The sequence below is a fragment of the Solanum verrucosum genome, unplaced genomic scaffold, assembly GCF_900185275.1.
Source record: "Solanum verrucosum unplaced genomic scaffold, falcon-dt-bn FXZP01000268.1, whole genome shotgun sequence".
Lineage (NCBI taxonomy): Eukaryota > Viridiplantae > Streptophyta > Magnoliopsida > Solanales > Solanaceae > Solanum > Solanum verrucosum.
The window spans coordinates 5,241,351-5,256,642 of NW_026019957.1; the positions used below are offsets into that span (position 1 = coordinate 5,241,351).

Here is a 15,292-nt window from a genome sequence, read left to right on the forward strand (position 1 = left end):
CAGTATAACATTTGAGTCTAGTATAGATAGCCAATCAACGCCACTAACGACAACCTTCTGAGTTTTGACAGCGTCTGCACCAATCCAGGGGGAAGGAGGGAGGGGGTCACAGCTGAGTTGAGAGCTGTGACACTTGAAAATAGAAAGTTAAAAGCAAAGACGTTTGTATTTCATACTTTGCTGGATGAATGAAATTCATCAACCTACTTTTCTCACCTTTTGAAATTGCTATCATCTAATAAAAATAGAAAAGAATTGGATGGACAGGACACAAATAACTACCGGAAGAATGATACAGATCGGACCTAAAGCTAAATATTGCACACCATCTGAGACTTCCTCCACAAATGTCAAGGGCAACCAGTGCTGCAACAAGCTGCATTTAGAGAATTGAAAGCAAGTTAAAACCATGAGTAACCTTAGAAGAGCAAAGTAAGAAACATGTGATTTCAACAACTTAGCTTCTAGTTTAAAATCTTAGGTCACTCTATAAACTTTCATGCTTTCCCCCCCTCACATCCCTTTGCCGCTACTCCAACCCCCTAAAACCTACTCCACGACTCCCAATATAACAAGTTTAGCAACCTGAACATTTTTTAATCTAAGCAAACCTTCAGGCAATTAAAGTCCAGAATACAAATCATCGACCAGAAGATTGACTTCACGAGATGACCAATGTAAATGTAAACTTGAAAAACCAAACATGAAATAAAGCTTGTTAACATGGCAAGTGAAATGGAGCAAGATACAACTTCACAGCGAAAATTTCAACCACAAGAATTAGGTGCAAATGATAAACCATTTTTACTGGGAACCAATGTCCTCCAATAGATGTAAATATCCTACTACTCTACCAATTTTATCCGACTTCTTTAAGTTGTACAAAGAGTTGATTTTTCATTAAACTCATAAGAACACTTTCTCAATTTTTGAGAGCTACCTTATACTGGGAAAAAGATTTTAACTTTTACAAATTGATTACATCTCTATTATTAGAATATTCTAGGATATTGTAAATATAGTATACTCTTGTAATTATGAAATTTTTTATTCTTTTTCCTTTCTTAGAGGACTAAGAACACTTGGCTATTTAGAACCCCAGTGGCTTGAGATAATCAAGTTGAGTTCTCTCTCAAACTCTCTTCTCTGACATAATATTAGAGCTGGTGTGAAGATTTAATCGTTGTGCATTTACCAGTGATCAGTAACAAAGTTTACGTCACCGTGCATATTTTCGGTGACTATTTGTTCGACAGTAATTCTAGTTGTTGCGCATCAACTAACATTGTCACTTTGCTTGTAGAACTCCAGCAACCCAACCCTTAAAAAACTATCACCAACCAACGTATCCCTTACTAAATCACTCATATATTGTCCTCCTTCAACCATTTGTCATGTTATTGATTCTCCCGATTTATTAGATAAATGATTAGGACATCTCAGATTATCAAAACTTCAAAAAGATGGTACTCCCTCCATTTAAGGAGACTTTTGTAGCATGTGGTCATCAACTAAAGATATGTAGACGTACTTTTTTTATGACAAGGGAAAATGTAGATGTACTAAAATGCCCTTTAATTTTGTAGTCTTAAACATGTCACTTGGGAAGTTGAAATTAAAGAGTTCCCAAAAAAGGAAAGAGGCATTCTTTTTAAAAGGATTAAAAAGGAAAGTAGGACAAACAAATTGAAACGGAGGAGGTACTTGGTTTGTCTCACTTGTCCATTCTAGAATGTGAGTCATGTCAACTCGATAAGTATACTCTCTCCCATTTCCCTTGATGACCTGCATTTGGGAAGAGTCGCTTTCCAGTTTTGTTTTTTTTTTGGAAACTGGTAATTGTGTATATGAATCAGAAGGAACAAATTAGTACATGGTTGTATTGAAACCATATTTACAAGAGTACTTCCAAAATCTATGGTCCTATAACTAATCTTTCCATAACTAATACAAGCATTATACACTCTATTTAGCATTATTCTTATACACTCTACCAAACGAGCCCTACGTATATATGAGGAAAGAAAAAATTATTTTACCCACAACAAATAAGCAGCAACAAAAAGTATCACATGCATGATGAGATTGATGCAGCTGAAAAGATCGACCCTTTGATGTATATGATAATATCATTACTTAATACAGCAAGTTGAATAAATAACTATGAAAAGCAAACTACCTATATAATTAGGTGGAGACCATATATCTGTTAGGTCAAGAAGATACAGTGATCTACAATAACGTCTATCACATGGTAATAGTTTTGGGTTATTAGAGGTTTCCCATCTTTGCCACACTGATAGACTTCCTTGGATTTAATGCATGCATACCCACCTTTCCCTGGCCCACACAACCAGCACTAATAAAGGATGGGGAGTGAGGGAAGCAAAAACAGGCAATAAAGAGACCTGATATTTTCCATTATTAACAAAGAAAGATAGCTAAAACTCAAAACAGATGGGCCACATCTCACTTACCTGACAAAAGACACGAGCCAATAGCAGTTGCAATAGAAAGATAATTATCGGCTGACCCCTATCAACAAGAGACATCACGAAATAGCCCTTTTGACTCATCATAAATCCATCTGCATAAAAAGTTGACAAAGTCACAGACATTTCAAACAAGAGATATGAAACTAGGGGATTTCGAAAGTGCCGTGCTTATAGATTGATCTCATGGTCTGCATCTTATTAATTTATTTAAAATAACTGCTGCATATAATCAATTATTTATTATAAACTCCGAAGATTTTCATATCTTCCTTTCTTTCGATATGCTAAATCCCACCCAGTAAACCTCCTGCCCAGAAGTCAACAGTGACCCTTTTTACACTTTGCACCCTTGGTGACCCGAACTCCCAACCTTGTGGTTGAAAGTGGAGTGCTGTTGCAACTAGAGCAACCACATTTATGAAGTAGACTTATATCTACAAAGTTAACTCAAGCAATCTAAGAGTTTGCTGTTGCATCACCCCTGATCAGCTTCGAAGATACAATTAATATCTAACCACCAAGAAAATAGGAATTAGGTAATTATTTCACTAAATTTCTTCGGTAGCCTCCTAAATTCACTGAATCGGTTATTGAAACCCTAAATTGTGACAATATTTCATATAACCATTTTCGACAATAAAATTATGATCCTTCTATAATTAAATGGAGAGGAAAAAGCCTCCACATTAAGTCATGTGGCATAACAAGAAAAAGTCAGACCTCAACTTATTAACAAATTGACTATTAATTAATAATTAATTAATTGTTTGCATTTACACCCAACGCGCTCTCTCTCTCTATATATATATCCTCTCATACCCAACGCTCTGTTTTCTTGACTCTCACGGTCTACTCTCGAAAGCCAACGCCGGCAAACTAGTACTCCAACGACCAAGCCCCATCGGTGGCAGGTAAGTGAATACACACACTCCCCCCCCCCCCCCGCCTCTCCCCTCCTGCTTTCTCATCTTCTCCGGTGAGATCCACCCGGCCGCTGCTACCATTCTTCGCCGAAAAGAGTGGCCTGACCAGAAAATCCCTCTGATTAAGGCCAGATCTGACAGGAACAGAACCATACAGCAACCCACTGTGAATTTCATTGAAAGCCGGCGACAAAAAAAGAAACCAGATTTCTCATTTTCTACAAGATTTGATGCGAAAACAGGTTCCATCTCGACTCTTGTTATATTTTCATTGGACACACCCTACTGTTGAACCTTTTACTTTCCGTAGTGCTCTTTTATTCGACCATATTTGTCTGTGTTTGTCATTGACTGCTCTGTTCTTTACATTCTTCTTTGCTTTACTCCTGATTTATACTATAGTTGTAGTTAGTGCTTGCTATCGTGCCTATCTACTAGTTAAAGACTTTAGGCTTGATTTAGTTGTTTAGTAGATTCATGTTTAGTTTACATCTTTAGTAGCTTTGGTGAACGATGGTCGATTAGGATCATGTCTTTGGTCGGGGCCAGGGGCGAGTAGCAGGAATGGCAAGGGGTTAAAACTTAAGGGTTATCCTACACTGAGAGTAGGATCTTGGAACATAGCGTCTTTGACGGGGAAATACATAGAGCTAGTGAAGATTCTCAAGAAAAGGAATATTAATATTGCTTGTGTCTAGGAGATCAGATGGGTAGGTACCAAGACTCGGGATGTAAATGGGTTTAAGTTGTGGTACTCTGGAGGCTTGAGAGATATTAATGGAGTACGTATTTTAGTTGATGGGGTCCTCAGAGAGCAAGTGGGGGAGGTTAGAAGGAGCAATGACAGGATGATAACGATTAAGCTAGTCGTTGGAGGGCTTACATTAAACATTTTTAGTGCTTATGCGCCGCAAGTGGGCTCGGACGAGGAGGTCAAGAACCACTTTTGGGAGGATTTGGGCGAGGTTGTGAGGGGTATATCATGCACCAAGAAGATACTCACTAGCGGAGATTTCAATGGCCACATTAGGGAAACGTCTAGTGGTTTTGACGATGTGCATGGAGGCTTTGGTTTTGGGGCTAGTGACGAAGGTGGAGCCTCATCTTGGACTTTGTTAGAGCTTTTGAGTTGGTGATAGCTAATTCATGCTTTTCGAAGAAGGAGAACCACATGGTGGAATGTAGGAGCCCAACGCAAAGTGGAAGCAAAGAAGGTTGCTTATGCAAAGTTGATAGAGTGCAAGGACGAGGGGGAAAAGAGGATGACCAAGGAAAAGTATAAGACGGCGAAAAAGGAGGCTAAGTTAGCGGTTACAGCAGCAAAGACGGCAATATTTGAATGCTTGTATGTTGAACCAGGGGACGAGGAGGAGATAAAAAATTATATAGGCTAGCGAAGGTAAGAGAGAGAAGGACCTGAGACCTAGATCAAGTGAAGTGCATTAAGAATAAGAAAGGAAAGTTGTTGGTGGAAGATATACCTATTAACAAGCTTGCTTCAATAAACTCTTAAACGAAAAAGGGAAAGGGACATTGTGTTAGTGATTTGGAGTTGTGTAATAGGCATCAGGATCTTGGGTATTATAAGTGTTTAAGGTTGAGAAGGTTGAGCATGCTATTTGTAGGATGAATAGGGAAAGAGTAAGGGTCCAGAAGAGATTTCGGTGGAGTTCTAGAAGAGCACAAACATGGCAAATATGGAGAGGGCACGAATAGAGTGGTAATCAAGTTGCTTAATGTCATTTTTATGACGATAAAAATGCCCAAAGAATGGAGGTGGAGTACAACGGTTCAATTGTACAAGAACAGGGTGATATCCAAAATCACAACAACTATAGATGTATCAAGTTGTTAAGCCACATTAGAAAAGTTTGGGAGAGGGTGGTGCAGATGAGGGTGAAAAGAGTGTCCGTTTTCAAGAACAAGTTCGATTTCATCTGGGGCAATCAACTACAAAAGCCATTCATCTTGTGAGGAGACTAATGGATAAATGCAGGGAAGGAAGAGGAACTTACATATGGTGTTCGTTGACCTTCAAAAGGCCTACGATATAGTCCCGGGGGAAGTCCTCTAGAGATGCCTAGAGGCTAGAGGGGTATCAATGGCATACATTAGAGTGATGAAGGACATCTATGATGGAGAAAGACTCGAGTTAGAACAGTGAAAGAAGACTCGAAGCACATCTCAGTTAAGATGGGGTTACACCAGGAATCAACCCTTAGCAAGTTCTTATTTGCCTTGGTGATGGATGAATTGACGCAGTGTATTCAAGATGAGATGTTATGTTGTATGCTATTTACAGATGACAATACTAATTGATATGGCACGCAATAGAGTTAATACTAGGTTGGAATTGTAAAGACAGACCCTAGAATCTAAAGGGTTTCAGATTAAGCAGATCCAAAATGGAATATTTGGAGTGCAAATTTAATGATGCAATGCACAAAGCAGGCGTGTAAGTGAGGCTCAACACTCAAGCTATCCCAAGAGAGAGAGTTTCAAGTATCTCATGTCTTTAATCCAAGGTAGCAATGATGTCACACATCATATTAGTGCAGCGTTGATGAAGTAGAGACTTGCCTCCAAAGTCTTGTGATAAAAAGGTACCACTTACACTTAAAGGTAAGTTCCACAAAGTGGTGGTTAGACCGACTTTGTTGTACGAGGCAGAGTTATTTTTCATTTAAGAGTTTGAAAAAATGTAAATTCTATTTTTTTTTCTAATAACAACCTTTAGAGGGATTACAATAGGTCACTTGAAGGTAAGTTCCACAAAGTGACGAGGCAGAGTTATTTTACATTTAAGAGTTTGAAAAAATGTAAATTCTATTTTTTCTGCTAACAACCTTTAGAGGGATTACAATAGGTGTATTGTTGCTTAATATATGTATGCCCAATGGCATTTAATCGAGTCACAAGTGATAAATTATAAATAAATAGCATGGCATGCTTTGGACAAGCAGTGGAATAACATGAAATGTAGTTTAAAAAATTATTGAGTGTGCTTATTTATTGAATTTGATTTGAATTTTTTAAAATGGAGTGTAGTCACATTTATTTGAAAATTTCATTTTTAGTGTAAAGAGAAAATATTGATAAGAGAGAGAACTTGGAAAAACTTGAGTATTGATATAGTGGTTTTTTCAAAGAATATTAATATAGATGGGAGCAAGTAAATCATCAGAAATAATTTATGTTACATTAGTTACAACAATGTACCAAGGGAGGTGTGTACGCAACCTTACCCCTACAACCCGCTCCAGTACAATTTGTACCATCATCACCAATCTCTTCCTCTCTAGGAGTTGACTTGTGTGTCCATTCTCACTTCCATATCTGCCTCATGAGTTATACAACCCAACTCACCCTCCAAGTACTTAGTCCTAGCTCGACTCAACCTAAACCCTTTAGACTCTAGAGTCTCCAAACCTCCAACATATCATTGATTTTGTTCCGTGTCTCATCAATCAATATTATATCATATGCAATAGCATGCATCATGGCACCTCCCCTTGGATGTGTGTTATCACCAAGACAAAAATAAATGAGCTAAGAGTTGATCCCTGGTGCAACACCATCATGAATGGGAAGTGCTCCAAGTCTCCTTCCAATGTCCTCACTCGGGTCTTGGCTCTCCCAAACATGTCCTTAAACGCCCTAATGAAAGCTATAGGTACGCCTCTAGCATCCAAACATCTTAACAGAACCCTCATAAGGACTTTGTCGTCTGTTCTTTTCTAGGTCAGTTAAAGAATCACTTTGACAACCTTCAATTTACTTTTCATGTATAAGAATATCAGAAATTGACTTATAAAGAAAAAATAAAATGGTTATAGCAAAAAAGACAATTTAAATATTAAAAAATCAAACTTGATGTGATATTATAAATAAGATATGAATACCAATATGCTACAATTAGCTTCTTTTTTATATCGTGCAGGTACTAATACTAGTGTAAGTTATCAAAAGAAGAAAATGCAATTGTATCAAGCAGACATGCACTATTTAGAAATTGCTTCATTGCTAGAAGGATTAGTGCCAATGTGAAATGTTCAACTTACTTGCATATGTAAAGAGGTCGTGATACATCATTAGACCCCTTTGCTAGGCGAGCTCTCCTCTCACTTTCCTCGGCAAACTTTCGTGGAGGATGTACTTCACACGGACCTTGTATCAAGCCAGCCATAACTATGCTACTATAAGTAGACAAGTAAACCTGTAAAAGGACCAGCAGTGATACATAAGATTCTACAGCATGGAACATCAATCATCTAATTGCATGCTAAATATCATATCGGTAGCAGAATAGACAAAGAACCAGGTTGGTAAGCCATATTTCATACATTTTCTGCAAGATATTGTAGCTTTAATGAATTAATTGTAGTCGCATGCAACCCCCTGTTACGATTCAATATCTTGTTCAAGTAGTATAATATAAATAAGTTGAATGGATTCTTGTAGGACAAAAATGCCTCGAAGCATCACTAGAGATGCATTCAAGAACAAACAACCTAAAAAGGGCTCTGATGGGCTCTCAATCAGAGTACAGGCTATATGATAGACCTCAATAATTTCATAATTGTCTTTTAGGTGGACTCTACACCACTAAAATGCTCGTAATATTTTCCTTCCAAGTTTACTCATGCATGTGTTTGCCTCTAGGCTAATCAGTAAAAAGCAAAATTGAACAGCTAAACTGAGATTTCATTAAAAATGCATCCAGTAGATGCTGGAAGATACAAGCTGCAGCAAAAAAGAGCTAGTTCTTGAATAGTGAGACCTTCTAAATGCTTCCTAGGGGGATATAATAAAATTCAAAAAGAAAAATAAACAAAATTGTTTTACAGTAAGATGGTTACTCCAGCAGGCAGCAACAAATGTTTGTGAGTTAGTATCTATATTCAGGAGGTGGATTTGAGAAGAGTTTCCTTTGAAGCATCTGCTATTCCTTAGGCTGGAACAATCTGCCAGATTTTTCCAATAAACTTGGTTGGTCAGTGTTTTGGTCAATCCATGCTTTATTTTATTGTACTGAAACATGGGCAGCAAGTTTGGTTGACAAATGTTGGAGATCTTTTGGAAGTTGCTGGACAGCTTATCCTTCGAGCTGCCATCCTACTTGATTGCTAAGTAATTTCCTCTAGTAAAGGCTTATGTTATTCCAAATTACTTGGAAGAAGAATATTTCAGATATTTTAATGCGCTTCCAGTCTGCCTCTCTCTGCTCCTCTCCCTATTCTCACCTTCTTAGTTCTAAACAACTCTTAATGTTCTGCACTTTTTCAGACTTCAACAGTCTCAGAACAAAACTATTTCCCTAATTCATCACTTATCCCAAGTTCCATCAGTTTAAGCCAAGATTAAACAACCCTTTTCTCCAAGGTGTTTTCCGGGCAGGATGAACCGATGAGGTTATGTAGGATATCATACCCTTTCAAATTAAACTGCATAAGAGAAATATGCATCGAATCGGGATTTCTACACAGTGAATTATGCAGATAAATATTCACTCCTAAATTCCCCTGGGAAAAATTTTTACAAAATTTCACCAGGTAAATTACACACCAAACTTTCAGAACACAAATTCAACAAGACAATATATATTAATTAAAAAAGGGCAATGTAGAGCCATAAGTGGGGAAGGAATCAGCAGAAAACATGGTTTGATATGATGGCTTGAGATGATTTTAAATGGAGAAACATGGTCAATAAGGATTCATGTAGCCGACCCAATTTTTTGGGGACTAAGGCATAGTTGTTAAATTTATTCCAAAATGCATGATGATGACAAGAAAAGACCATACAATCATGAATTCTATCCCTAGTCATAGCAAATAAACCAAAAGACAGAACGCAAAATTAATTAGTTGTTTACCTCATTATTGTTCTCCAAGCATGGGCGGCCTACAGACTGTGGTAATTCACGTGCAAAGTAACATTGATTGATAGTAACCCACTTTGTTCCCGCTTTTTTGTCCTCCCACATGGCCTGCAGGTAAGAAGTTGAGGCTTCTCCAGATGAATCACGTGGATACATATCAAGATAGTTAGATGTGGTAGCAAAACTACCAAGGACATAATTATGTATAGCCAGTGATATTTGCTATGCTCGTAACCACTACTAGAAAAAATTTTCACAACTATTCAGAAAATAGCAGTGTTATTAAAAGCGAAAAGCGCAAAAAAGTTCTAAGGTCCGTGGGGGCTTTAAGCGCAAAGTGCAAATAAAGCGTGGGCTTTAATAAAAAAAGGCGCAAAGGGAGAAAAAAATAAAATGTGTATGTTTAGTCCAAAACTAATAACTATAAACACGAATGACAAATATATGACCAAGGAAATTGAATTTTTTTAATGATAAAGTGAAATATCAATTGTTTAGTGTCACTTCTTCATAAGAGGCTCATTGACAAGGAAAAGTTTGTCTTAGAACTTTGATGACGGCACTGAAGCGCACATAAAGCGAGGCGAAGCGCTCAACACGTTTTGAGCCTCGCTTTAGGGCTTAAGCGCGCTTAAAGCGCGCCTTTGATAACACTGGAAAATAGCATTAGAAGAAACATCGCAAATCTTTCCTTAAGATTTAGTATTTACTTTTTTTTTTTTTTTTTTTTTTTTTTTCTATTTCAAAAAAAGTAAATACTAAATCTTAAGGAAAGAAAAGCACAAATTTTCACATACCCAATGACAGACTAAAATGTTTATATCTTTATACTCCTTCCTTCCATTATATATGACATATGACTGGACACGGCCTTTAAGATGTCAGGGATCTTCCCCCCAGGGCTATGTCCAGTGGTAACAGTGCAACTTGGGATGTGCTGGTTAGACACACATCACGGGCTTGAGTCTTGTCTCAGACAAAAGTCTGGTATTTAAGTGGAGAGGTGGGGCCATTACCCCACCTAATTTCGAACCGTATGCACGAATTCCCAGGGAATTATTGGTTATCCCAAATAAAAAGATTGCATGACTTATATGCAATAATATTAGTAATAATAGAAGAAAATAATAACATGATGTTTAAAAAGATTGTTTGACAATAGCGGTCAGCCTCTCGAATGCCTTCTTTCTTACTTTTTTGAGCTCTTTACAACAAATATCAGATCAATAAGTAAAACTTGAATAGTTAAATAAACTTGAATTCTTAAATGTTGTTAAAAAATTATAAAATAGTATAAATTAGTGGAATGGTGTCAGAAACGTCCCAAAAAGAAGAGTCGCGATAATTGGAATGGAATTAGTAAAAAATATCTTGAATTTCAACAGGTGTAATGCAAGGACTTGGAGGTGAAACATGTTACATGTTAACTGGCAAGCAAATGCCAAACCTGTAAAAGTCAATGACAAAGCTGAATGGGTGATATCAGAATGCAACAGGAAATGATCTCAGTATTGAACTTAGTTCACAAACAATTCAAAGTGATTATAATTCCAATAAATGCTAATGTCAGTACAACTAATGCTCAATATTTCATTGGAAAAACAACCTTATCGTTGACCATACACCAAGACATTGGCAGTAGGCTCAGTAGTTTTAACTTGAATCAGCCAAAACATTGTAAACACTGCTACGAAAACAATTAAATAATTCTTATCCCCAAAAAAACAAGGAAATCAAAATCTATTCATTTTTGGAAAAAGAGGTCAAACTCTAATGAAGTGAGGTCTTACCAGAAGCTTTGAAGGAATCAATCTCTCATTCTCAAAACGGATAAGAGCATAGTCCTGAACACTATATATGAATCCATTAATGCGGCAAGATTGATAATAATACTTGTCATCTGCAACTTGAAGAACGTTTCCAATCCAGTCAACATTTTGAAAATGATCAGATGATGAGCTACTACACTCAGCATCCTCATTGGTCGCTACAGCAGTTTCAGCCGGATTTATTTTTTCAACAGCTTGCTCTTCGTTTTTAGATTCATTACTTGAACTGTTACCTACATTTGATCTACTGACCATGGGCTGAGTTTCACAAAACTGCTTTGATGGCATCGCAGCAGTGTTTTCCACCTCTTCATGGTCACTTGTTTGCAGGTGATTAAGAGCTTGAGAGGGATCAGATGAATGGCAAACTGTTTCAGGATGAGCCTGAGGTTTCAACTCAACCACTTTTTCTTCACAAGATGTATTAACTGGTGAACCAGCAGATGTAGAAAGATACTGATCATTGGAAGATACAGTCAGATTATTTGAACAAGATCTCATGGAATCTTTACTCTCCATATTTTCTTTACCCGACACAATAATATTTCCTCCCATTTCTTTTTCATTTTCCATCATTGGCTCAGATTTTAGATTCCTATCATTATTTTCCATAGTAACGGGAGGAGAGTTCTTCAGAGGAACCTTTCCATTCGCTACAAACTTCTGTAGAATAACCTTCTCATATATACCAGAAGCTTTTTTATCCGGTGATGATTGAACTGCTGATGCAATTGTAGATATTCTAGGGGCATTAAAATTCCTCATTACACGACCATATTTAGGAGGCGGGGGTTTTCCATTGGTCATCGACAAGCACTTTCCACAATGCCATTCCCCTCTAGGAGCTCCTTTTTGATTTGTCATCTGGAGACATTTCAAGTGATACCCTTTCTCACAAGCATCACAAACAAGAACATTATCAACCTCATTTACCGTTGACTTGCACATTTGGCAAGTCAAAGCCTTACTAATATAATCGCGAGACGGCGGAGTCCAAGCAGGCCGATCAGAGAGGCGCGGTTGAATAAACTTCTGAACAATCTTGCCAATTTCAGCATGAGTACTGCTAAGAGAAGGAGACTTGACAAAGCTTGCCCCTTGTAAGTGTGGGTGTGTAGTTGGTAGATTTCCAGCTGTGGTCTGAGTGATAAATGGCCTAGATGCTGTCATTTGCGATTTGGCATCAGTTCCTCCCTCAACTTTGTTACCTGTCTGTGCTGTCACCCTGGTATCTGGTCCACGTTTAGCTGCTGCAACTGATGCAGGTTGCACCGACCAGGTTGGAGTTCTTATAGCTGAATGATCTCCAGAAGTTGCTATAAAAAAACAATATACTTGTGATGGTTCAGGCCAAAATTAAGAATAAAAAGCCCAAAATCCAACAAAACACTTGAAGGAAATACAAACATAGCGAGATCAGAATACTAATATTCTTTATGCACCTAACTACAAGGAAACGTGACAAGAATTAGTAGATGAATTAAAAGTCGAATGAGGTGGCTCCCTAAAATAATACTAAAATGGTGATGATATTTGGAATCAAATTTCTAGAATGAGAAGATAAGGATGCAAATCGGTAAGCATGCTAAAAAGGTAATCATGTAGCATGCCCTTTTTAACTTGATTGACACATGGTGCACGAATCAGACCAAGCAAAGCAATTGTCCACCACATGCTACATTCATATTTATATCCATGATTTGGATAAGAGATCCCCCATATGGGAAGTCAAAAAACAAATCTAGGACAAATCCTTGAGCACTTTTGGCAGTTAGGAGAAATGTATTGTTGTTACCTTGAACTTGCAACATATGGGAAGATCCATTTGGTCGTCCATCCATTCTGAAACTCGGCCTGTCAACTCTGGGCAATGCAACTAGAGAAGAATCCCTTACTGGATTACCAGAGACCACTCCACTAGAAATTACTGGTCTGACCTCACTGGTAGGCAGCTGATAAGGTAATGGTGCAGAACTTGCCGGAGTTCCATGAACCAAAGGCGAAGCAGATTGGAAGCTTCCTGAGGGATTTACCACATGACTTGCTTTATTGTGAGGAAACATACGAACATGTGATGGACCACGGTTTTCAATTGTTGCAGCCATATTAGATTGAGGCCGTTGAGATGAATATGTAGCAGCGGGTACAGAAAATTCCTCAGTTTTTTCCAACTAAAAGCACAAGGGGAAAGACAAAGTAGACCTCGATAAGATGTATAAGCCACAACTCAATGAAATCAATTTCAAATTGGTTATATTGGAACTAGAATTCCTAAATTGCCAGATTTTTCAATTGAAGGGCAGTGAATATAACTTGCGATTCAAACTCAAGTTCTACATGCACTTCACATATTCCCTGCCCCTCAAAACAATGTTGGCTTTAGCATTAAGGCATCTAAAGCAAAGGCTTTAGGCCTCACCAATTATGACGGCCCCATTCTTTTTGATAGTAATGCATTAATTGTTCTTCAGAAATTTGAGTATTTTAAATTTACAAAGTACAATATTTTCATTTAAAAAAGGATAGGAAACTTTGTTTTCAACGATTGAGTATTATTTTAGGGAATAGGAATAGTCTTTTGGGTACAAGAAATTCTACTAAGAAAAAATGTATTCATGGTGAACATAAAACCAGAGAATTTCATTATAAACGTGTATTATGTAGAGAGAAATGATTTGATGAGAATGTTTGAAGAATCTTTTTGAGTTGTTTACTCCTAATACATTGTAGACCAATACTTAAAATAGATTAGAACAACTCAAAGCGTGTGAGCATATTTTAATTTTTTATTTAGGGTAAAAAATCAAGATCACTAGATGATGAGAATTAAAAAAAGACATCAATTTAATCAAGAAAGTTCCTTACAACATTATAGCCATCCTAATATTGATGGTGACTTATTTTTCAAGTTAAAAATCCTAAGGAAAATAGTATAAGTAGAAGATAATACTACAATCGGCAATTCAATTAGATAAATTGACTTGATTCTTCTTCAAATACTTATATCGCTTACAAAAGAATGTTAACGGTTTGTAAAATAATTGCCTCGGGCGGAAAAAATTAAAATTAAATTGATCAAATCTTACCTAAGATCAATAATGTCTCAAGAGATATCAAACTGATTAGTTATATTATCAATTGAGATAGAATTATTATAAGAAATCGATTATTAAAAAAAAAATAACTTCACATCTCAAAAGGTTAGGAAAATAGGCTTCAAAAGAATATATATAGTTAAGCTGCCCCTGACTCAAAATTCAAATATTTAAGTCATCTCGGGCGTCTTTTTATGACGGGAATGTCTACACCACATGTATATACTCATCAAAAATGTTAAAATCCCTACACTTGGGAAGAGGATCGGAAGCTCCAATTCTACCACCCTGCTATATGAAACATTTGGGCAATTATTTTTTCCCTTACGGTTCACAATTAACAAACGAGAACAGAATATCAATCAACTAATTCAAAAGAACCTGCAAGCCTATGTACTCGAATATACTTTCTGCACATAAGTTCATTTTGATTCTATCAGAATAAACATTGCCCGTCGAAAAAGTAAATAAGACTGGAGTACTTGAACTAAATAAACTTGTTTTCCCCACAAGAAAAAGGAAGCAAAAAAGTTGACCTACCTTTTCTTTGGCTATCTGTAACTTCTCAGCAATGGACACTTTAGGAGGGCGAAATCCTAGCCTCTGATCCTTCAGCTTGTTAAGACCGAGATCCTCAATAACAGCACCAAAAGCATCTCTTGGAAACACATCCTTGGGTGCAAAACTTTGGCATACCTGAGCCAAATTTTCCCTTGCCTCTGTCATCATTTCCCTCTCAGCAGCAGTAGGAACCCTACCCCCTCTTATCTTTCCCAAAGCAGCAAGTACAAGCACCATTTCAGCAACCTTCTTCGTATTCCCAATCACCACACCCCTCGCCTTCTTCGGAGCTGGTTCTTCCAATTCCACATCATCAGCCAACCTTTTCACTCCCACACCGTCAGATCCAATCTCCGGTTGAATCTCAACCACGGAATCCATCAAACCCTAACCAATCCTCACGAGCAAATCAACAAAAACGACACCGTTTGAAAATTTTCACCTAGAAATCGCTGCAACAATGACAATCCTCTAAGCACGCCTACAGAGTACACTGAATCAGCAAAAC

The 15,292-nt window shown here is 37.4% G+C and overlaps 1 protein-coding gene across 2 annotated transcripts; it reads right to left on the reverse strand.

Annotated features, from left to right (window-relative positions):
- LOC125814542 (uncharacterized) lies at window positions 1-15,292 on the reverse strand. 2 transcript variants are annotated; one of them, XM_049493995.1, is made up of 7 exons: window positions 14,764-15,292; window positions 12,924-13,299; window positions 11,090-12,444; window positions 9,294-9,407; window positions 7,480-7,634; window positions 2,478-2,587; window positions 1-376 (listed from the first exon to the last, which is right to left on the reverse strand). In XM_049493995.1, the coding sequence occupies exons 1-6, from the start codon at window positions 15,163-15,165 to the stop codon at window positions 2,539-2,541; spliced, it is 2,451 nt and encodes an 816-aa protein (XP_049349952.1). In that variant the 5' UTR covers window positions 15,166-15,292; the 3' UTR covers window positions 1-376; window positions 2,478-2,538. The 2 variants fall into 2 exon arrangements, with proteins under 2 accessions (XP_049349952.1, XP_049349951.1); XM_049493994.1 differs by lacking the exon at window positions 1-376 and adding an exon at window positions 2,211-2,340.

Coding starts and splice junctions, on each gene's coding strand:
- LOC125814542 (XM_049493995.1), bottom strand. CDS start 15,165: ATGGATTCCGTGGTTGAGATTCAACCGGAGATTGGATCTGACGGTGTG. Junction 7,635..9,293: donor GCTTGGAGAACAATAATGAG/GTAAACAACTAA, acceptor GTCCTTTTACAG/GTTTACTTGTCTACTTATAG. Junction 2,588..7,479: donor CGACCTCTTTACATATGCAA/GTAAGTTGAACA, acceptor CTTTTTATGCAG/ATGGATTTATGATGAGTCAA.